Source organism: Aethalodelphis obliquidens, unplaced genomic scaffold (assembly GCF_003676395.1).
Source record: "Aethalodelphis obliquidens isolate GAN/ISIS:26980383/991018 unplaced genomic scaffold, ASM367639v1 scaffold44, whole genome shotgun sequence".
Classification (NCBI taxonomy): Eukaryota; Metazoa; Chordata; class Mammalia; order Artiodactyla; family Delphinidae; genus Aethalodelphis; species Aethalodelphis obliquidens.
In genome coordinates this window covers 8597115-8618190 of record NW_020837988.1, presented here as the reverse complement: position 1 = coordinate 8618190, position 21076 = coordinate 8597115, and the positions used below count along the sequence as shown (strand labels likewise).

Genomic DNA, 21076 nt, shown 5'->3' with positions numbered 1-21076 from the left:
GGGTCAGGGCCACAGAGAGAGGAGCTGCTGGACAGGCATGGCCGGCAGGGGCGGCAACGGGGATGGTCTTAGTCTGGAGGAGGAATGGGGGCTTCAAGTGTAGGAACTGCCAAGAGCTACAGCCGAGGAATCCAGGGATGGGGCAAAGCCGGCAGAGCCAGGAGCGCCTTCAGATGCTGGCCAGCAGGGTCGCAGCCCCGCGCGGGGGCCAACCCTCCCCTCCCCTCCCCTCCCCTCCTGAGCCCACAGCAGACGTGGGCGTCGATGACATGCCTCGGATCCTGGAAGGAGAGGCTCCGTGTGGCCACTGCCCATCGGCTCATTTGGAGATGAAATCCACTCATCTTCTCCAGAAGGAGCCAACCTGCCTGACAAAAGGGCCCGGGGGGCCCCGAGGGGCTGAGACGATCCTGAGGCGGCCTGACTTGCTGGCGGCAGAGCCTCGAACCCAAGTCACCAGTCCCAACTCAGGGCTTTCCTGCTCCCCACCTTGGCTGCCTGCCTTGTCCTGAAGCCTGAGACGGGGTAGGGGCAGGCATGGGGGGTATCGTGGCTTGAACAGTGACCCCTGACTCCCCCAGTTCATGTCCACTTGGAACCTCAGAATGAGGCCTTATTTGGAGACAGGGTCTTTGCAGATGTTAAGATAAGGACCGAGATGAGGTCACCCTGGATTAGGGTGGGCCCGAGATCCAATGAGAGACAGAGAGACACAGAGGTCCCGTGAAGGAGGCAGAGATTGGAGTGACGCAGCCACCGAAGCTGGAAGAGGCAGGAAGGCTCCTCCCTGGACCTTCAGAGGGAGCCCGGCTCTGCCCACACCATGACCTTGGACGTCTGGCCTCCAGACTATTAGAGAATCCATTTCTGTTGCTTTAAGCCCCCCAGTTCGTGGTGATTTGGGACAGCAGCCCCAGGCCACTCCGCCACGAGGGAGAAAGGGGCTGGTGAGGCCTGCGCACAGCTAAGAATCCGGACCCGGACCCCCAGCCTCGCTCCCCGGCTCTCGGGATGCAGAGAAAACCTCGCGTGGTAGCCTCTTACAGTCTAGTCTTTTGGGGGCCAAGTTCTCTTGGAATAAATTGGTATGAAATTATTGTCAAATATCGACCCGCTCATAGAGCTCACTGCAATAGATTTCAATTTTAACAAGAAAAACATTTCCAGGGATACAGTGATAGAAACAGCTCACAGCACTGCCCTGTGGAAACCCTGCAAAGCCTCCTCGTAATGAATAAGTTAAGATTCTCTGTTCTCTTTTCAATCATCCCCTTAAATCAGTGCTTCTGAGTCCCTGAAACCTTTCTTCCCCCCCCGCCCCGGGAAAGGAGATGAAACAGTTCCCCAGCGATCACTTTCACGCTATGTTCACGTTCATCTGAACTTCCAGGGTCAGAAAAGAGAAAAAAAATCCCCACTCCAGAGCCTCCTGGGTTTGCATTTGGAACATTTATTTCAGGAAATACATTTTCAACACTTTGTTATTTATACAAAAAGAGACGAATTTCTCAAGAGGCACATAGCGAAAGGCCACTGTGGAACAGATCCCAGGGAAACTAACAATGTTTCAAAATCTGGCTACAGACAAGGAAAGCGAAGGCATCCCGGGACAGAGGCTGCGACCCCGACGCTGGAGACAGACACGTCTTTCAACATCTTGGTTTTGGCAAAAATGGCAAGTCGGCAAGTAAACTGTTTCGCTAAGGGGTCCTTCCTCTCTTGGGTGGGGAGGGAGCAAACACGCAAAGCGATGACACTCGCACGCACGCGGACGTGTGCACACACACGCACGCGCGCACATGCCAGGTCAGTCTGCACCCACCCCTCCCACCACATTTCTCACCAAGCCAGGGGTCTGCAGATGGCCGTGCATCTCCCCGTGTCTAAGCTCACAGGCCTGAGCCGTGCAGACGTGAAGCCTGCTCTGTAGCCCTGCAGTGGGCCATGCACACCCGACCCCTGGCCAATCCCTCCTTGGGGTCATTACGATGGGCTCCGGGGTGCGGGGGGGAGGTGAACAGAGGCCCAGGCAAACTTAGGGCAACACAAAGTCAGGCTTCCCTGGCCTCCCACCTCCCTGGAGGCGGCATCAGCACAGCCTGGGCGGGAGGGCTGAGTGTGCATCTGGGGTGCCCAACTGGGCATTCACTTAACCAGAGCATCTTGGGCCCAATGGATGTCTAAACAGACAGACAGACACAGGCTTCCCCAGTCACACGGGGTGGGGCAGGGCAGCCACCAAGGCCACAAGGGCCACTCTGAGCGTCCCCAGCCATGGTCCCCGTGGCCCACTTCCTTTGGGCACCTGCCAGTACCTCCTCCCTTAGCTTCTGCTCCAGATTCTCTCACTCGGACCTTCCCCAAAACTCAGGCGGGTGGGGTGCACCTTTCCTCTTCCTTTGAATCCTCAATCAAATCCCAGTGGGGGGGGGGTGGGACATGAGGGGAGATGAAGACACACCTCCCTCTCTCCAACTTGTCCCAATTTCTCGTCCAAGGGGACAGCGGGGGAGAGCTGCTGGCTCGCGAGGACGGCTGAGATAAAGGCACTTCCTGCTCCAGGACAGGGGCGCAGGCAGGTGGGCGGGCAGCAGCCAATGGCCTCGCTGCATCTAAAGCAATTGGCAACTTGGGTCTCGTGGAATGAACTGCTCTCCCCTGGGGGTGGGGTGGGGTGCTCTGAGTTGCGGCCAGGGCCATGTGGGGCGGGGTGGGGTGCTCTGAGTTGCGGCCAGGGCCATGTGGGGAGGCAGGGGCAGGCAGGGGCTCCAGGTCCACGAGAATGGCTCCATCCTCCCACGGGCACCACCCTGCCACGCCGCAGAGGCTGTGTCCGAGGGGCACCAAGAGCTGGAGGCCACTCCTCCGGCCCCGGGGCAGGGTCAGGACTGAGTCAGTGGTCCTCCCGCCCCTCCTGGACCTCAGGGACGGCCAGAGAGCCGGCCTCCACTCCGAGGACCCCCCCCCCAGCCCGGGTCCCCATAGTCAGCGGGCTAATGACAAACATACTCAGAGGGCACTCGTCATCTTGTTACTTGGCAGGTATAAAGGGGCGGAGATGGAGGACACATGGAGAAAATTATATAAAATAAAACGGGGCAGGTGGGTGGGGGGAGGGTGGGGGGAGACGGAAAAGACTCGGGGCGGGGTCCCGGGACAGGCGGTGTCTACATCCCCTGGGCTTCTGGAGCCTTCTCCTCGACACCATTGGCCACAGCGCTGCTGCCCTCGTGCAGACGCTTCACGCGATAGGCTTCGAAGTGGATGGTGCTGGTGATGTCCTTGATGTTCTGCATGTGTGTCCTGGGAGGGGCCGGGGGGTGGGTCTCAAGGAGGGTCACGGGCGAGGGCAGGAGGCTGGCCCTGCTCACTCGGCCTGCCCTCCCCACCCCCAATCCCCACTGCTTGGCTCCCCGGGGGTCCCCCAGTGATAGACCAAGACAGACCAAGCCTGGGCAGGGATGTGTGGCGGGGGGGGGGGGGGGGGGTCTCCAGGGCAACCCCAGCTGCTCTCGGGACCATGTGTTCTAACATGTCCCCCTTTCTGTGTCAACCCAGTGGCCAGTCCAGGGACAGGGGCTGAGTGCAGAGGCCCCCGGGCAGTGCGCAGGGCTGGAGCGTCCTTGCTCCCGTTTAGAAAAGCCAGGCCGGCAGCCAGGTGTGCTGGCAGGTAAGGGACAGCGGCTTGCAGCAGGCGGCCGGGGTTGGGGACGCTGGCACCCCGCTAGTCCTGTGTTCAACCTTCCCTTCTCTGCAGCTCAGCAGGAGAGATTTGGAAAGGGCGCGTCAAAAGGGCCCAAGGTGGGCTTCCTTCCTCAGCCAGGCTTTCCAGCATGGCAGGGCTGCTCCTGGAAGCCAGAGCCCCCCAACCTGGAGGCCGTGAGACGGTCCCATCCCTCCTATTGACATTGTCCCTAGCATCCATCCTGCTGGCTGAAAAGCTGGGAGCCCCTGGTACCCTGGTGGGAGCCCCTACCTTCTCTGTTCACCTGCCCAGGCCCAGACCCACCCACCTGGCACCCTCGCGAATGGGCGGAGGACAGGCTACTCCTTGCCTGGGCTCAAGGAAACTGAACAGGGGCCTCCACCAGGTCAGAGGACGCGGGGATGGGAGCTGGGAACCCCCTAACACACGCCCGGCGTACGAGACCTCCGGGGGCCCTGAATCTAATGGGCTCAGCCTGCGGCGATGCAGACTCAACCCTTTCCAAGTAGAAGTAGAAAAGAATTTCAATTCTTGCTTCATTTCCAAGAAGGTGTTTTAGGAAATGGGCCTCCGAGGTCCCTCCCGGGAAGGCAGGCAGACGCGGGCGGCCATGCCGGCTGCTGCTCAAGACCTCCGCCCGGTCCCGCCCCTCCCTCGGCCCCGATGGAGGCCCCTCCGGCGCTCACCTGATGAGGAGGTCCCGCAGGTAAGCAAACTCACAATGCGTGGTGTTCTCGACTGCGGAGAGACAGAAGGGGCTTTAACGTCAGGCAAAGCCCCGTTCCCCCAGTGCTGGGCAGGCAAGCGGAGGAGGGGTCCACCGCGCACAGGGGAGCCGTGGGCACCTTGGCTTCTGCCCTCCGGAGGGTTCTGCTCTAGCAGGGAGATGGCACAGTAACCCGGCCAAGAGGGCCGCGGGGGGGAGCGCTAGGCTAAGCAGGCGGTGGCGGTGGGGCGGCTGCTATGCCGTGGTGACGGGGGGGGGGGGGGGATGTCCCAGGGGAGACCTGAAGACGAGAGGGGGGCTGGGAACGGAATGAGGCAGGAATCAGGGCTGGGACTTCTCCCCCACATGCTCAGGACGCACACAAGGACAGCCGTGTACAGGCCAGGCACCGGGGGTGACTGTTTACACTGAGGTCAAGAACCAGCAGAACTGAGCCGTATGCTGCCTGGGGAAGGTGCGCACGAGGACACACGAGAGCCTCCCAGACCGACAAGCTGCAGAGCAGCGGATAGCTCTGGGGACGCGGGAAGAGGGCAGGGAGGGGTCCCCAGGCCCCCACGGGTACCCTGGAGCGTGCAGGTAGTGCCTTGGGGCTGAAGCTTGCGGCAGTTACTGCCACAGTCCAGAACTACGTGGGAACACTCCGCCTGCTGTGTGGTCAACAGGTGCTAGCACACCTTTTAAAGGGTGGTGAGTGGCATCACTTGGACTGAGGGAGGTGGGCAGAGAAGGCAGAAGGAGAGGCTATTCTCTGCTATTCTGTGGAGGCGTCCAGCCCGGAGGACTTAATCCGACCTTCACACACCCTACGGGATAGCGACTAAGGTTCCTCTTCTGTGCTTGTAGGGAGATGGGGCTCAGAGAGCAAAAGAGATCTGCCCGGGTTCCACAGCCCGTGAGGCCTGGCTCCCTGGTCCAGGCTTCCCCATCCCAGAGCAGCAGGGCCTTTCTGAAGCTTAAAGGGCTGATGAGGCGGCAGGCAGGGCCTCCACTGCTCCTATTGGATTTCACTTGCCTCTTGCCTGGGCTCTGCCCTCCACACCCCTGCCCTCCTTTCTCCCCCCCCCCCCGCCCCTGCAGGGCTGTGCCCACACTAGAATCTTCTGCCAGCTGACTCTCATTTTTTTTTTTTTTTTTTTTTGCGGTACGCGGGCCTCTCACTGCTGCGGCCTCTCCCACTGCGGAGCACAGGCTCCGGACGCGCAGGCTCAGCGGCCATGGCTCACGGGCCCAGCCGCTCCGTGGCATGTGGGATCTTCCCGGACTGGGGCATGAACCCGTGTCCCCTGTATCGGCAGGCAGACTCTCAACCACTGTGCCACCAGGGAAGCCCCTGACGCAGCCTTTTAATCTAACTTGGAGAACCAGTGAGAGCTGGTGGGAAGAACAGAGCTCTGAACCTGGCGTGAGTGTGTTTCTGCCGCCTCCTGGCTTAGGTAAGTTATTCTGGCTTCTCTGACCCTCAGTTTCCTCATCTGTAAAATGGGGATAATAATGCCACCCACCTCTCAGGGACACGAGAGGATTAAATGAGTTAACTGTGTGCTTTATGACACCCGCCTACCTCTTAAAACATTTCAGGAGGCTTCCAAGGATGAGTAAAGTACCTCAGGACGCTGCTGTACACCAAGTCAGAGGAAGAACAAAGAACTAGGACTGGTGGGGGTGGGGATGAGGAGAAGCACTTAATAACTCTGGCTGAGGGCCAGCACAGAGTGGCCAGCTCTCTGGCCAGCTCCCAATTCACAAGGTCCCAGAGATCAAAAAAAAAAAAAGTCCACCAGGCCCTGGGGAAGTTCAACTATTCTAAGATAGGGCAGAAATTCCCTCCAGGGCCTCATGAAAGCTGCTGGGATGTGAGAACCACGACCCCACCACTGTCTTTACAGGTTCCACGGGGCTGTTCCTCATCACCACCCTCAACGTGAGCTGGTGGCACCACGACAACGCACAGGTCATTCAATGCGTGGTATCCCGGCCAGAGCAGGAGAGGGGGACACAGATAACCAGCCTCGCTCATTTCCTGACAATTTCCTTTACCGCCTGCCTGCAGGGCCCTAGCTGGCCGCCAGGGGGCAGCAGAGGCCTGTCAGCTGCCGGGCTGCCCTTCCCTGCCCCTCCCAGGTCCCCATTGGCCCTTTCTTTTTTTTTTTTATTTTTTTGGGGGCTGCCTGCCGGATCTTGGTTCCCCGACCAGGGATCGAACCCGAGCACTCTGCAGTGGAAGCGCAGAGAACTACTGGGCCACAAGGGAAGTCCCCCCCGCCCCCATTGGCCCTTTCTTATCCCGAACTTCTCCACCCTCCAAAACATACCTTCACAAAAAGGTTCCTAAACAGCAAGATTTCAGGAAGACAGGAAACGGAAGAGGTGGGGCCAAGGCGGGATGAGCCCAGGGTGAAGCCTCATTGAGACGGCCCAGGTGGGTCAGGGAGGTAAACGAACTTAACAATTAACCCAGGTAAAATGAGCCAGGCTGGGAGCGCTCCATTGTATCATTTTCCTTATATCAGTTACTTAAAAGTATCTGCTGCCCCAAAGCTCCAATGGTCCCTGAGACATTCTCTCATTTTATTAAACTCTTGGCACATGGTACCCACTTTACGGAGGGTGAAAACAGGGGCCCTGGGGGATGAAGGGACATGCCCAAGGTCGTGAGCTGGGCATGGGTTGGGGTGGCAGCAGCTGGAGCTGAAAGCAACTGCTGGATTTTCTGCTTCCTTCTCTACGCTGGGCCTTTCAGCCAAGTGAACAAGGAGCAAAGTGGCTTCTTTTACTCTGTTCTCAAGAGGGAGAACGGAACGGGGTGGGGGGTGGGGGGTAAAGAAATGCCCAGGTCCACCCCACCCAGGGTCATGGCCACCGTAGTGGGTTGGATTGTGTCCCCCAAACAACGTCCAACTCCCAACCCTGGGCACTTGTGAATGGGACCCTATTTGGAAAAAGTCTTTGAAGGTATAATTAAGGATCTCAAGAGGGGGTCATCCTGGATTTAGGGTGGGCCCTAAGGCCAGTGACAAGTGTTCTTACAAGAAGAGGGAAAGAAAGACACAGGCACACAGAGGAAGGCTGTGTGAAGACACAGCAGAGATTGCAGTGATGTGTCTACAAGCCAAGGGATGCCAAGGACAGCGGGCAGCCACCAGGAGGGCGGCAAGGAACAGATTCTCCCTCAGGGCCTCCAAAACTCGGAGGATAAACTTGTTTTAAGCCACCCAGACTGTGCTGGTTTGTCAGAGCAGCCCCAGAACACCAAGACGGGGGTCCCAGGAACTTCTGGGGGTGGGAAGTGGGGAGGGCATCTGGCTCTCAGCTGGACAGAGCTATAGCCCAGCCCTTTCCTAAGCCCAGAGAGGCGGGGTGATTTGTCCAGGGTCACACAGCACGCCTGTGAAACCCCAGCACCAGGACCTAGAACTTGACAGTGCCCGTCATACCTCCTTCCTCCCTGGGTATTTCCCCGCCCATGCGAGATGGGAGTGGAGGTGCAGCTCCGTCAGCTAACGGCTGTGGACCCCAGACGAGCCACCTGCCCCCTCATTTCCCCCCAGCCGAGCGGTAACCATGGGACCCGTCGCCATGGCTAGGTGGGCAATGCAATAGATGAACGCAGCTCCCAGTCAGCAGAAGCAGCTTTTATTCTGACCTGTCTGGAGGCCCCAGACATCAGCTCAGCGATTACCTTCAATGGTGCCCCATTTGGTTTTCCTTCCAAGGATTCTCTTCCCGTTCACTTGGTACTCATGGTCACTGCCCACCACGGCAAACGGGATCATTTCCTGGGGGAAGGGCAGGCAGCATTGGTCACGCGAGCATGCAAAGGCCAGTCCACTCCCTGGGCCCCTGGGTGGAGCTGCCCGGAGTCCAGGCCCCCAGCACTAAGACCCTTGGCCTGAGAAGGTTGCATGTGAACACTGGCACCGACTCCTCCTAGCCCAGAAAATAACGTTCTCATGGCTCAAGGCCTTACCACCCGTTTCCCAGCACACCCTGGATGGGGTGAGAAGACCCCCACCCATGTCCTCTGGCAGGAAGTGAGAGGCCTCTGGGAACAGCATCCTGGTCAGTCCACTCACTCGGAATTTCTCGTTCACCAGCCGGTCCTCTGAGTCCTCGTCAAACTCCTTCTGGGGGTACACGTCGATGCCGTTGGACAGCAGGTCTGCAGTGATCTGGGGGTCCAGAGGGGAGAGATGCGGGCACCGTCCACGCAGCAAGCTGGACAAACCCAGCTTTGGGGGATCTGCTCATGCCACAACCTCCACGAAGTGAGTGGCCCCAGGCTCGGGATCAGGGGTGGGCTCTGGGGGGCTGGTGACACTGCTACTCTCCAGTTCTTGTGCCTCCCGAGTGGAGGAAGGGCAGCTGCAGACCTGCCTGCCAGGAGAGAACGCAGCCGCCCAAGGGACCCGGGTCTCTGTCCCGGGTATCTCCCTGTCCTTGTCCCCCAGCTCATCACACCCCAAAGAAAATCACTCAGGCTTGCCGAATCCTCCCCTCCCTGAGCTCTACCTCTCACTGCAGCTCACCAGCCTGCACAGGTGCACCTGCTTGTGTTAAACCATCACCACCCTTTGCAGCGACAGCTACCCACATGGATGACGTTCAGTGATAACATCCCTGTGAACAACTGTCACTTCTGCCCTGAGCGCAAATGCCTGTGTGCAGCCTTGGGAGCTCTCTCGTTCCTTTTTCCTCCAGACACACCCATTACCAGGACACCGTCCTCCCCTGAGCATGCTGGGAAAATCCCTGGCACCTGGGCTGTGAGCGGAGGCCCGCGGGGCGGTTTGGTGGTGGGGGGGGGGGGGGGGGGTGAGGAGGGCGGAGCTTTGGGGATTAGACTGAGGGGCCTCCTTGCTCACGCCCACTGAGGCGGAGGCTCTGCGGGGGCCCAGACACCTGGGTTTTTCAAGTTCCCCAGGTGGTTCTGACATGCGGCCCTGTTAGGAAGAAGCGGCCCAGGGCTCACCCTCTTGCTCGGACAGCGGCCCAGAGCGGGACAGTGGCAGAGAAGAAAGCGGCCAGCTGTCCCCTGGCAGAGCCCGTCCCTTCCGGACCATCTCTTCCATCTAATAAAAACCTGGCCTGTTCTGTCTGACTGGCCCTCACCCGCCTCGCTCCCACAGAGGGGCAGGGGGCCAGGGAGCTGGGCAGAGACGGAGCCCTACCCGCTGTTTGAAGTAGACCCTCTCCTCCAGGGTCAGCGTGTCGGCCTTGGCGATGACGGGGACGATGTTGACCACTTTGCTCAGGCGCTTCATGAACTCGATGTCCAGGGGCCTGAGGCTGGAGCAGAGAGACACGGCTGAGGGTGTGGCTGGAGGGACGTGGGAAGTGGGGGGCAGGAACGAGGGACAGAAAAAGGAAAAGGGCTCCTGGGACACACTGAGTCCGGGCAGCAGGGGGCGGAGGGGCAGGCCTGCTCCGAGCACCCTCGTGCACGAGCTCCCAAAGCCCCCAGTGTGTCTACTCGGAGAAGTGCTGCCCCTGCCACCGGCTCAGGTGGCCATCGTGCCGTGGGTCCTCGATACGGGGGAGAGGAAGGAGGGATGGGAGCTCACTCGGCCCCAACTCCCGGGACGGGCTGGGAGGCTGCTCTCTGGGGCGGTCCCAGCCCCCCGCCCACAGGCTCCAGTGCGCCTGAGATCTGATGTGGAGAGAGGCTTACCCTCCAGCCCCTCCCTGCCCCCCACCGACATGAAACCTCTTCTCAGCAGGTGTGTGGGCAGGGCCACAGGACCCCCGAATGGCGGGCAGCACGTCCCCACCATGAGCAGAGCTGTGTCTGCTCTCCTCCCCCCGTCAAGGGTCAGTCAGTCGCAGACATGGGGTGGGGCTGAGGCGGGTTCCGGGAGGGGGTCCGAACGAGGAGGGCGAGGGGCCACCCCAGCCCCACGGACCCGGGACCCGAGGGAGGGGACGGCGCAGCGCCCAGCTGGGTCCCTGCGGAAGCAGCAGTGCCCACCCTCAGCTCGCCGGCCGGCTCTGCTTCCCAGCGTCGGCCTCAGTGGAGCAAAGCCTGGACCAGCTGGACCAGCTGCCATGGGGCCCGCGGCTGAGCCCGCTGTCCCCCAGAGGGAGAGGCTCGGCCACGGTCCCTGCTCTGGTGCCGGGCCTGCTCACCCCTGAGCTGACCCTCGTTGCGGGCAGCTCGGGGACTCGGCCTGCTTTCCCACAAAGGCCCCGGCTGAGGCCGGCCGCCTCCTGCCGGGCTCCTTCCTGGACGTGCCTGTGGGGCTGAGGCCCCCAACCCCTGGGCTCCCTGCTCCGAGTAGAACCGAGAGTAGAACAGCTAGAAAGAGCCAGAGCCTCAGGCCGTGGCGACCAGCAGGACGCCGGGCCCCAGCTCTCCCTCTCCGTCCACCCACGCTGCCTCCCCACCCCACTGCACCTGCTGCCCGCTGGGTGCTGGGTCCACCTCGTCCCCACGTCCTGACTCAGGACAAGCCCGAGGGTGTCCACCAGCGGGCAGAGAGGCACCAAGGTATCCGGTGCAGACAGAGCCGCAGGGAGCCAAGGACAAAGGGTCTATGAGGCCATCAGGAGCCCAGCTGCCCTACGGGGGAGACCACCCTGCTCACAGGAGGCAAGGAGACCCCCCCACCCCGGCTCCGGGGCACCCAGCGCAGGCCAGCCTCGCTGACCCGTGCGTGCACCTCTAGCTGCAGACAAAACCCGCAGGAGAAAACAGCTCTCACCAAGGTGGCCTTGACCGACAGCCCTCGTCCAGCCCTGCCGGGGGCCAAACCCATTCTCTGTGCTTTAAACCCTCCTGGTGGTCCCCGCCGGGGACTGTTATCACACCATCATCACCCCCCTTAGGGACCGGCAGCCACCCTGGAAGAGCGGGTAAGTGCTAAGGACACACAGCCAGAGTCTCAACCCGCCTGCCAGGCCTACCCGAATGGCCAGCCTGAGAAGGCAGGTCCCAGGCCCCGAACCATCCTGGGCCCGCCTGGTCCTCCACCCTCCCAGGCAAGCTGGATGGTGGACAAGTGGGTGGGATGTGGTACGGGGGCAGAGGGAGACTGGGGCACACAGGCTGCTGACCACAGCCCACCCAGCCCTTCTGCACGCAGGGCAGCCCAGCCCCGGGCCTCGGCTGTGTGCACCTACGAGTGGCCGGTGGCGGGGATGAAGTACAGGCAGCAGTGGACGCGCGTGTCTGGGATGCGCTTCTTCCGGTTGATGTTGACCTCCTCCTGCAGGTACTTCTCGTACTGGTCATTGATGAACTTCATGATGGGCTGCCAGCTGCATCGAGAGGCCCCAGTCAGCCTGCAGCGGGACACCCACCACCCAAGCTGGGGGACAGGCCCCCGTCCCCACCCGCAGGTCCGTAATTCCCCAAGTCCCAGCCCAACGCCCGTACACGTGTGGAGGTGTCTGACATTCCAAGCAGAGACCCGCACTAGCCTCCCATGCTGACCTTTGACCTCATGGGTCGGGGGGAGGGGCAAGATTCCCAGCAGCCCCGTTAGAGCTCTTCCACCCGGGGAAGCGGCCCCCAGAGCCCCTCACCAGTTCTCATTGTTGATGTGGTCCCCGAACCCCGGTGTGTCGATGACCGTCAGCTTCATGCGGACGCCCTTCTCCTCGATATCTGCACAGAATCCCAGCCCCACCGAGCTCAGGGGGAGACCCAGGACCCGTACAGACACCCAGCCAGGCTCCCTGACCACCCTGCCCCAAAAAAGCCCACTTGGGGGCGCCCGCAGGGTGATGCCAGGGAGATGACAGCCTGCAGCAGTAAAGTCCAGCAGAGCTGATGACACTTATCCTGGGCACCCCCTGCCCATGATTTTTGGTGGAAAACTCAGCTATCTCCGGGGGCTCTGACCAGGGCCTGCAGGGGTCCCGGAGAGCAGCCCCGACCCCTCACCCTTCGTCAATGTGCCCAGAGGTGTTGCCGAGAGTCACCAGCTCAGGGGACCTGAGGTACCCAACTTGGCATCCCTCCGCCCAGCCCCCGCCCAGCACTAACCGTGTGTGATGGACTTGATCTCAATGGTCTTAGGGATGCGTTCCTCCGAGGTGGGCTGCACTGACTTCCGGCTGATTTTGGATTTGAAGAGGGTGTTGATCAAGGTGGACTTTCCCAAGCCACTCTGCCCTGGGGAGAGAACGGGGCTGTTTGGCGTGGCGCTCCAGAGAGGGCAGGTCACGGGCCTGCGATGCAGTGATGCCTGGGCGTCGCCCCCCAGCACACCTTGGTTGGGGGTGGGTCAGGGGGAGGTCAGGAGGCAGGAGGGTGCCTGGGTGGTGGCCGAGCTCTCACAGTGCGTTGTGGCAGAGCAGGACACGGACCCCTCGCCTTCTGACCACAGGGATGGTCAAACTGCCCCATGCGAGGTCCTGGGGTGCCCGGGAGGAGCTGAGATGCAGAACGGTGTTGGGGAGGCAAAGTGCGGGGCTGGCCCCTCCAGTGCAGATCCACTCTTAGCTGTTGGGCATACTGGGATCGACATGGGGTTTGAAGGAAAAGCCCTACAGAGCCCCCCACCCTGGGACCTCAGGATGGAGGGTCTGCATCCCCCAGGGCCGGGCTGCCCACACTGTGGGGCTCCAGTCCAAAGCCCTGGGGGCCGGGCTCCCCGCCTCCCAGGATCATCTCGGTTGAAGAGTTGGCACACTCAGGACACACAGCCTGCAGCCACGTGACCGCCAGGCTCCGTAAAAGGCCACTGCTGCAGTTCTTCCTGGCACAGGAGGCCTGACCGGGCCCCTGGACACTGGGCAGCTCTGCCTCACTGCCAAGGGCAGGGACAGCGCTGACCAGTGCCCACATCAACAGACCTGGCAGCTGAGGGGCCGAGGGGCCAGTGAGCCCCGGGGGCATCAGCCGCCCCCCGGTGTGGCCCCAGCAGCGATTCTGGCCTGGCTGTGAGCCCAAACCTCACGTCACCCACAGTCCCCTCCTACAGCAAGAAGAACGAGGGCTGAGGGCACAACAGGGAGGGGACCTGGACTCAGTCGTGACTGGAAGGCCCCCCCTCCTGCTCTAAATCACCCTGAACCTAGGGTCCGCCTCGCTGCTGCTGCCCCACGTCTCGCCCACGCAGCCCTCGCTGTGCGCCAGGCACTGTCCTAAGAGCGGCAGTTTAACCCTCACAAGCAGGTGCTGTCATTAGCCCATCAGACAGATGAGGAAAACTGAGGCCAAGTCCAGACTGAGGATTAGAAGCAGCAGTCCAGCTCCACGGCCCCGGCCAGGACCTTCCACATCGGGGGTTAATAGCGGCAATGGCCACTGACGCCTATAAGATGCCTACTACGCACCGGGCACACCCCAGCACCATGCACACGTGCACACACATGCACGCACCCGCATGCGCACAGGCTCACACACTCCAGACTGGCAGCCCCATCACTTTGCCTCTGCGCTGAGCTGGCCTTAGGCCATGGTAACCAAAGTTATTTTTAAAAATTAAATCACACTGATTTTCCAACTTTGATAACCTTTCAAGGAAAAGTGTGAATCCCCCAGAGGGTGGCGTCGGGAATCCCTGGCCTGAGCTCTTTACCAGCCCGAGGACTGGCCCTCCTCCTCCACCATCTCCCCTTCTGCCCGATGGTTTTGTGTCCCCACCAAGCTCAGGCCAGGGGCTACATCCAATATTCCAGCCATGGCCCCTGACACCTGGGAGATGCCAACCAGGATATTATAAAGTTTATCCTGTAATTATTATTATTTTTATTACCACCATCCTCATAATTGCTTCTGAAATCTTCCTGAGTGCCCATGACCATGCCAGGGACCGAACACGTTCTCCCATGTGCCCCTCCTGGCCCTTGGGGGCCAGGACTATCCCATTTTATGGATGAGGAAACTGAGGCTGAGACAAACCCCAGGGAAGTCTGGGCAAGCATCAGGCAGCTCAGCAGGGGCAAGGCTGGGATTCTCCCCCTGTCTGCAGACCCCCCCACAGGCGCCCTTCCACCCTGGCTGCATCTTCTGCGGGGGCACTGCTGTGGGAAGGAGGGCGGAGACGTGGAGCCCGCATTGTGAGCTGAATGACCTCATCATGCCCGCCTGTAAAATGGGCGCTCCCTTCACAGGGTTACTGTGAGGACTGAACAGGACCTGAGAGTCTTCGGGAACAAGGGCTGCCCACTGTTCCCCCAGCCTAGCCCCCCAACCCTGTCTGGGCTGGGCTGATCAATGACCACCCCCTCCCCGTGACCATCCATCCAGCTCTGCAGAGGCCGCAGGGGACCCTCCAGCCAGGCCTGCTGGGTGCGGGGGTCACAGCCCACCCAGGGCTTGAGCCACAGCGATGGGGATGCCTCAGCAGAAGGTAAAAGCAGAAGGTGGAGGCCACTGGTCAGAGAGCTGTCGTCTCCTGAGCCCCTGCCCGGCCCGGGGCCGAGCTGTCTCCGGGGTTCTTAATGTAATGGGCAGAGGCCCTGCTGAGGAGCTGATGGAGGCTGGGACCCTCCTGGCGGGCACGCGTACACACACACAACGCCACTCGCAATCTGTCCTGCAGGCCAGGTCTGTCGCCCCCATTTTACAAGAGAAGATGCCCCGGAACCTGTGTGGCTGGCCCGGGGGCAGGCTGAGCAGTGGTGGGGACCGGGGACTCACCGACCACCATGATGTTGAACTCGAAGCCCTGCTTCATGGCCTTCCTGCGCATCTGCTCCAGGATGGAGTCGATCCCCACGTAGCCGAAGTCCACGGGGGCCTTCTCGTTCCTCTGCGCGGGCGGCTGCTTGAGCCCGGCGTCTCTGGGGGTGTCGGCCATGTCGCCAACGCTGCCGGGAGCTGCCTCGGTGGCTGCGGGACGACGAGCGGGCGCGTTAGGGGGTCACGGGGGACACGTGCAGGTGTCCTCTAAGCCCCCACATCCTCAGGTGGGGAAACTGAGGCTCAGCTGCCCGGGAGACCCCTGAGAAATGCCCCGGAGCTGGAGCCGGAGGCCCAGGTTGTCCTGCAGCCACTCAGCTTGGCCCACAGAGCCTCACTCCAGATCTGAAGCCGCCAGCCCTGCCTAGGCTGGGGCCCTCCCCTCCAGGGCAGGGCTGACCCCTGAACCCTCCTCTATCTCACCTGAGCTGCACCCAGGAGAACTAGCCTGCGCACGGCGGGGAGCGCTCTTTGCCCCCCACCCTCCTGCCCTGCCCGGGGCACCCAGGTGGGCCCCCCCCATCTCCTTCACCTTTGGCCCCAACACCTGCTGCAGCCTGACGGCCGAAGGGGCCCTGGGGGTCAAACAGCCAGTGTTTGGGTGAACCCATGAGCCAGGACAAAGGAGAGGACAGCCCTCTGAAGGAAGGATGGAGGGGGCCGGCACTGGCTCAGTCCCAGGTACCAGCCAATAGCCCTGGAGCGGCAGGAGTGCTGGGACGAGGGGCGTTCTTTCGAGGCAGGAGGGCCTGGATGCAGTGCTAGCTCCTCCAGGCCCAGCGTTCCTGGGAGACGGCAGGAAGGAGAGGGCCCCGGGCAGCACCTGGGGGCACTGCCCCCCGCCTCCCCCCTCCTTGGACTAGATCCAGGTGGCCATCTTCTCTCTGGCCGCCCAGCACCTGTGGGCCTCACACCCACAGGCCAGGAGGAGGTTTTGCTTTCATGTCTGCGAACGGGCTGAGCTGCTCGAAATACCTCAAGCTTCTGCGGTCTACATATAGGTTAGAGCCTTCCTCCTTTCCTCCCGTGCTGCCCTCAAGAATCCACATGCCCAGGTTGGAGGTCTGGGGGTGGGGGGATGCCCCCCAGAAGCCCCCCAGTGGGGACCTGAGGTGCACCCGGCCAGCAGGGCTGGTCAGGGCGCTCAGGACAGTGCAGGGTCCCCACCAGGGTCCGGGTGGAGCACTTTGGCCGCGTCCCACTGAGCCCCCGACGTGGCACATGCCCAGGCCACACCCTCCCCGGCTGGCCCCCCAGCTCCCCTTCCCTGCCCCCTTGGGTCCAAGCTCTTCCCACTAAGAAGCATTTTCGGCTTCATCCTACCTCCCAGGAAGGATCACCGTCTCTCCTCCTGGGGCACCCTGAGCTCATGGGAAGCGACCACACAGCGAGTCCAGATGCCTCCCCCGGCCCCGCGAGCCCCTCCCGCCAGCCCTTGGGGAGAGGCTGTCGGTTCCCTGGGCATCGGCTCCGGGTGCCCCATGCTCCAGGGGGCGTGCCCCACCGCCAGGGTGGGCAAGCGGCCTTCCCAAACGTGCCCTCCTGCCCACCCCCTCCGACCCTGCCCCAGGAAGCAGCAGGACCCAGGTCGCCAGGTCAGGAAGGTCACTGCTGGGCTTTCAGATAAACTGCCTTTCCACTTCCCGGGGAAAAAAACGGACTCTACCCCGTCCCCAGGCTCGCACCTCTGCAGACACATCTGTCTTCAGGAGCCGAGATGGGGGCCAGCACCCTCTCCTCCCACGCCGAGGCCCAGGCCAGTAAGACAGGAAGGATGATGGGCACCGTTTGCTTACAAATCCGAGAAATTGGGGTGTTGCTGGTTCATCCTCAAGTCAGCCAGTAACTTCCCCATCTCCTCTGCCCTTGACCAAGCACAGCCATTCCTGCTTCCCACAATGGGGGTGCTGAGCAAGGAACATAACGCAGATAAAAGCGCCAGGGGTTGCCAGGGGCGCAAGCATCTCTCCTAACAACAGGCTGATGCTTGAGGCTTCGGTTCCAGGTCCACCCCCACCACCGCCCTAGGCCAGGGAAAGGCGAAGGGCCCAGTGGGGGTTCAACCGCCATTCGCGGGCCTCCTCCCTGCATGGCCTGGAAGGTCTGTGCCTCTGTTCCCTCTTCAGAAACACTCTGCCCCGGGCTCCGGCATCTTTAAATAAACAAAGACCAGAGCTGCATCTGGCCTGAACGTGTGGCTTTGGGGCTGTTTCCTGGAGACAGACGTGGGGCCTTGTCTTTCAGGACGGCAGTTCAGCCCTGCCCCACGTGACCGAAAATTGCTTCCATCTGTCTGCGGGTCTGGGAGCCATTCTGCCCGGGACTGGGCCAGCCCCCCACCCCACCCCTACATCTCCCTCCATCCCTCACCCCCCCTCCCGAGCAGCACAGGGGGTGGGGTGGGGGGCGTCCCCTGAACCCCCTCACTTCCCTCCACGGGCCCTGGGAGCAGCAGAGCGAGAGAGACTCCAGCCGGCCCCTCCACAGGCACCAACAACCACTGCAGAAACTCAAACCAAAGCAAACATCCTGCCCACCAGGGCCCTGCTTGAGAAATAATCATAAAAACATGACAAGCACCACCCCACCCGCTGAGGGAAAGGCCTGGCCTTTTGCACAGGTGAGGGTACATTCCTGCAAGGTCCCTCCTCCTCTGGGAGGCCCCCTGGTGGGCAACCCCAATTGCACCCACCCAGATGGCCCACAGACGCGGGACCCTCCCTCTATGCCCACCCAGCCAGGAGGCTTTGGGGTCTGCCTTCAGAACCGTGCGGGCGAGAGCAGAGGCCCTGGCAGGCCAGCTCGCCCAGAGACGCTGTCTGCGTGCGACCCCTTGCAGGCCCCCGGGGCTCCAGTCGGCTGGATGGGACGGCGGAGACCAGCGACTCCAGTACCATCCAGTGTGGCAGCCACGTGTGACTTTTCAAAAATTGTGATTAAAATGTACATAACACAAAATGTACCATCTTAACCAATTTTAAGTGTGCAGATCAGGAGTGTTGCAAAACTGAACCTGTCCTCATTAAGCACGAACCCCCCAGTCCCCATTCTACTTTCTGTCTCTATGAATTTAACTACTCTGGGTAGCCCATGTTAAGTGGAGTCATACAGTATCTGTCTTTCTGTGGCTGGCTTGTTTCACTGAGCTTAATGCCCTCAAGGTTCATCCACGTTGTAGCGTGTGTCAGGATTTCCTTCCTTTTGAAGGCTGCGTAATATTCCACTGTGTGGATGGACCACAGTTTGCTTCCCCATTTGTTCCTTGATGGATACCCGGGTTGCTTCTATGTTCCAGCTCCTGTGAATAGTGCTGCTGGGAACATGGGTGTACAAATATCTCCTCGAGACCCTGCTTTCAAACCTTTCAGGTGTAAACCCAGAAGTGGGATTGCTGGGTCAAATGGTAATCGTATGTTTAATTTTTTGGAGAATCACCAACTGTTTTCACATGTGACTGGCGTGCTTGAAATGCACCTGGTCCAACGGAGGATCATAATTTTTTATTTAATTTAATTTTAATTAATTTCAAATAAAGAATGACACAGGGTATATGGCAACTATACTGGACAGCACAGAATTCTTGTCCAACCTACTCATTTTACAAATGAGGAAACTGAGGTCCCCAGAGTGATGTTTTTCTGAAATGCATTGGAAGCGGTCTGGCCAACCTGAGACCTTCACTGAATTTAATCAGCCCTGTAACTTCACATTCACTCCTGCGATATTTGATTAACATCCATGTCCCCCCACAGACCGTGAGCTCCAGTGACTATGGCAGTGATATGTATGGATTCCCACTGAGCCTCCAGAGACCTACAAGGAGGGGACACTCAACCAATACTCCTGAATGAATGGGGTCTTAGGAGTCTCCCCTCAGCGTGGGGTGGGGAGCACAGGGAGGAGGGCTGTGCTGCCCCAGGCTGCCTGCAGACCCTCCACGAAGGCCAGACGCCACCTCCTGACTCGCCCCCCAGACCTGTGTCCAATCCACCTCCTCCAGTGAGCTGCCTGCGGCTGAGGCCTCACCCTCTTCCCCATGGCCCTGTTATCTGTTTTTGTTTCACACCTAAACTTCATCAAATGCTATTAATAGGAAAGGGAAGTTCTTACTAGAAAAATAAGAGGTTTCACATTTATGTCCAAGGTGACTCTCACTTCAGGCAAGTAGAGCAAGAGGGAGCCCTGGTCTTTAAATGTGGAAAACTCACGCTCAGAGAAGTTAAGTAACTTATCCAAGGTCACACAGTACGAGCTGCTGCTACTTTTCACTGCTCCTACTTGGGAACCCCTTGGGAAAGGGGATGGTGGGGTGGGGGGGCGGTGTGTGGACCACCATATCCCCTCCTTCCCAGAGCCACAGTCTGAGGAGGAAATGTAGGTTTGTGGTGGGGGTGGTGACCCCTGGGGCAGCCTCACCCCTGCTCCACCGGGTCGGCCACTCTGGGTCAGTCGCTCTCTCCCCAGGCTCCCAGGCCCAGGGCAACATCCCTGCCCACCACAGCACCACCCTCCTCTGGGGAAGAAAAGCCCAAGTGACCACCTGGGGTTGGGGTGTGTGTGGTGACCTTAACACGCCAGTTTACGCCTTCCCTCCACTTCCTAATCACTTTCTTTACTGCAGTAACAGACACAACGTACAACCTTGACCATTCTGACCATGTTAAGTATTTGAGTCCGCGTCATTAAATACATTCAGGATGGCACGTAACCACCACCACTACCCACCTCCGAAAGCCTTCATCATCCTGGACAGAAGCTCTGAGCCCATCAAACACTAACTCCCCCTCCCCCTATAGCCTCTGTTCTACGTTCTGTCTCTGTGAATCAGACTCCACTAGGAACCTCAGAAAAGTGGAGTCATGCTGTATTTGTCCTTTCGTGTCGGGCTTCTTTCACTGAGCATAATGTCCTCGAGGTTCCTCCCTGTTGCAGCCTGTGTCACAATTTCGTTCCTTTTTACGTCGGAATAGTACTTCATTGTTTATCCATTCATCTGTCCATGGATGCTTAAGTGGTTTTCACCTTTTGACTATGATGCATGATACTGCTATGAACATGGGTGGACATGTGTCTGAGTCCCTGCTTTCAATTTTTCTGGTATCCAGCTTAATTATTAACAGAACCCAGGTGGTGCTCAGAAAGGTTGCAGTTTGGACAATAGGCGACACGGTCATCCCGCAGTCAAAGTGAGGTGCAGCGCCCCCCTGAAGGCTTCGAGGCCAGGAACCAGGGGCCTCAGGTTCTCGTCCTGGCCCCACGTGGTCCTTTGCAGGTCCCTCCAGCCTGCCCTGCACTCCCCCCCAGCTCCTACCCCACAATCTCCTCAAACCCGAGGCCATGGCTCACTCAGCGGTACCCCCAATCCTAGCCCAGGGAGTGGCAAAAAGTAGCTTTTCGAGAAATATCTAAAAGGTCCACCCACAGATGAAAGGGTAAACACAGTGTGGTAAACCCACACAATGGAATATGAGTCATAAAAAGCACTGACGTAATTAGAGAAATGCAAACCCAAACTGCAATGAGGTACCACCTTACACCGGTCAGAATGGCCGTCACCAAAAAATCTACAGATAAATGCTGGAGAGGGTGAGGAGAAAAGGGAACCCTCCTACACTGTTGGAGGGTTTATCAATGTAAATGGAGAACAGTATGGAGGTTCCTTAAAAAACTAAAAACAGAACTACCATATGACCCAGCAATCCCACTACTGGGCATATACCCTGAGAAAACCATAACTCAAAGAGTCACGTACCACAATGTTCACTGCAGCACTATTTACAATAGCCAGGACATGGAAGCAACCTAAGTGTCCATCAACAGATGAATGGATAAAGAAGATGTGGCACATATATACAATGGAATATTAGCCATAAAAAGAAATGAAATTGAGTTATTTGTAGTGAGGCGGATGGACCTAGAATCTGTCATACAGAGTGAAGTAAGTCAGAAAGAGAAAAACAAATACTGTAAGCTAACACATATATATGGAATCTAAAAAAAAATAAAAAAG

The 21076-nt window shown here is 59.5% G+C and overlaps 1 protein-coding gene across 5 annotated transcripts in view; it reads right to left on the bottom strand.

Annotated features, from left to right (window-relative positions):
- Positions 1-1429: 1429 nt before the first annotated feature.
- The window catches only part of SEPTIN9 (septin 9), a 165401-nt gene continuing 145754 nt past the window's right edge, over positions 1430-21076 (bottom strand). For 4 of the 5 annotated variants that reach the window (XM_027080813.1, XM_027080816.1, XM_027080815.1 and 1 more), the window contains 9 exons: positions 15025-15216; positions 12421-12549; positions 11958-12039; positions 11553-11690; positions 9605-9722; positions 8510-8605; positions 8116-8212; positions 4393-4444; positions 1430-3303 (listed from right to left, as the gene is read on the bottom strand). In XM_027080813.1, the coding sequence (XP_026936614.1) occupies positions 3168-3303; positions 4393-4444; positions 8116-8212; positions 8510-8605; positions 9605-9722; positions 11553-11690; positions 11958-12039; positions 12421-12549; positions 15025-15216 (1040 nt within the window). In that variant the 3' untranslated portion in view covers positions 1430-3167. Of the gene's footprint in view, positions 3304-4392; positions 4445-8115; positions 8213-8509; positions 8606-9604; positions 9723-11552; positions 11691-11957; positions 12040-12420; positions 12550-15024; positions 15217-16751; positions 16849-21076 lie in introns of those variants that run through there. The other variant, XM_027080818.1, reaches the window with a different exon arrangement.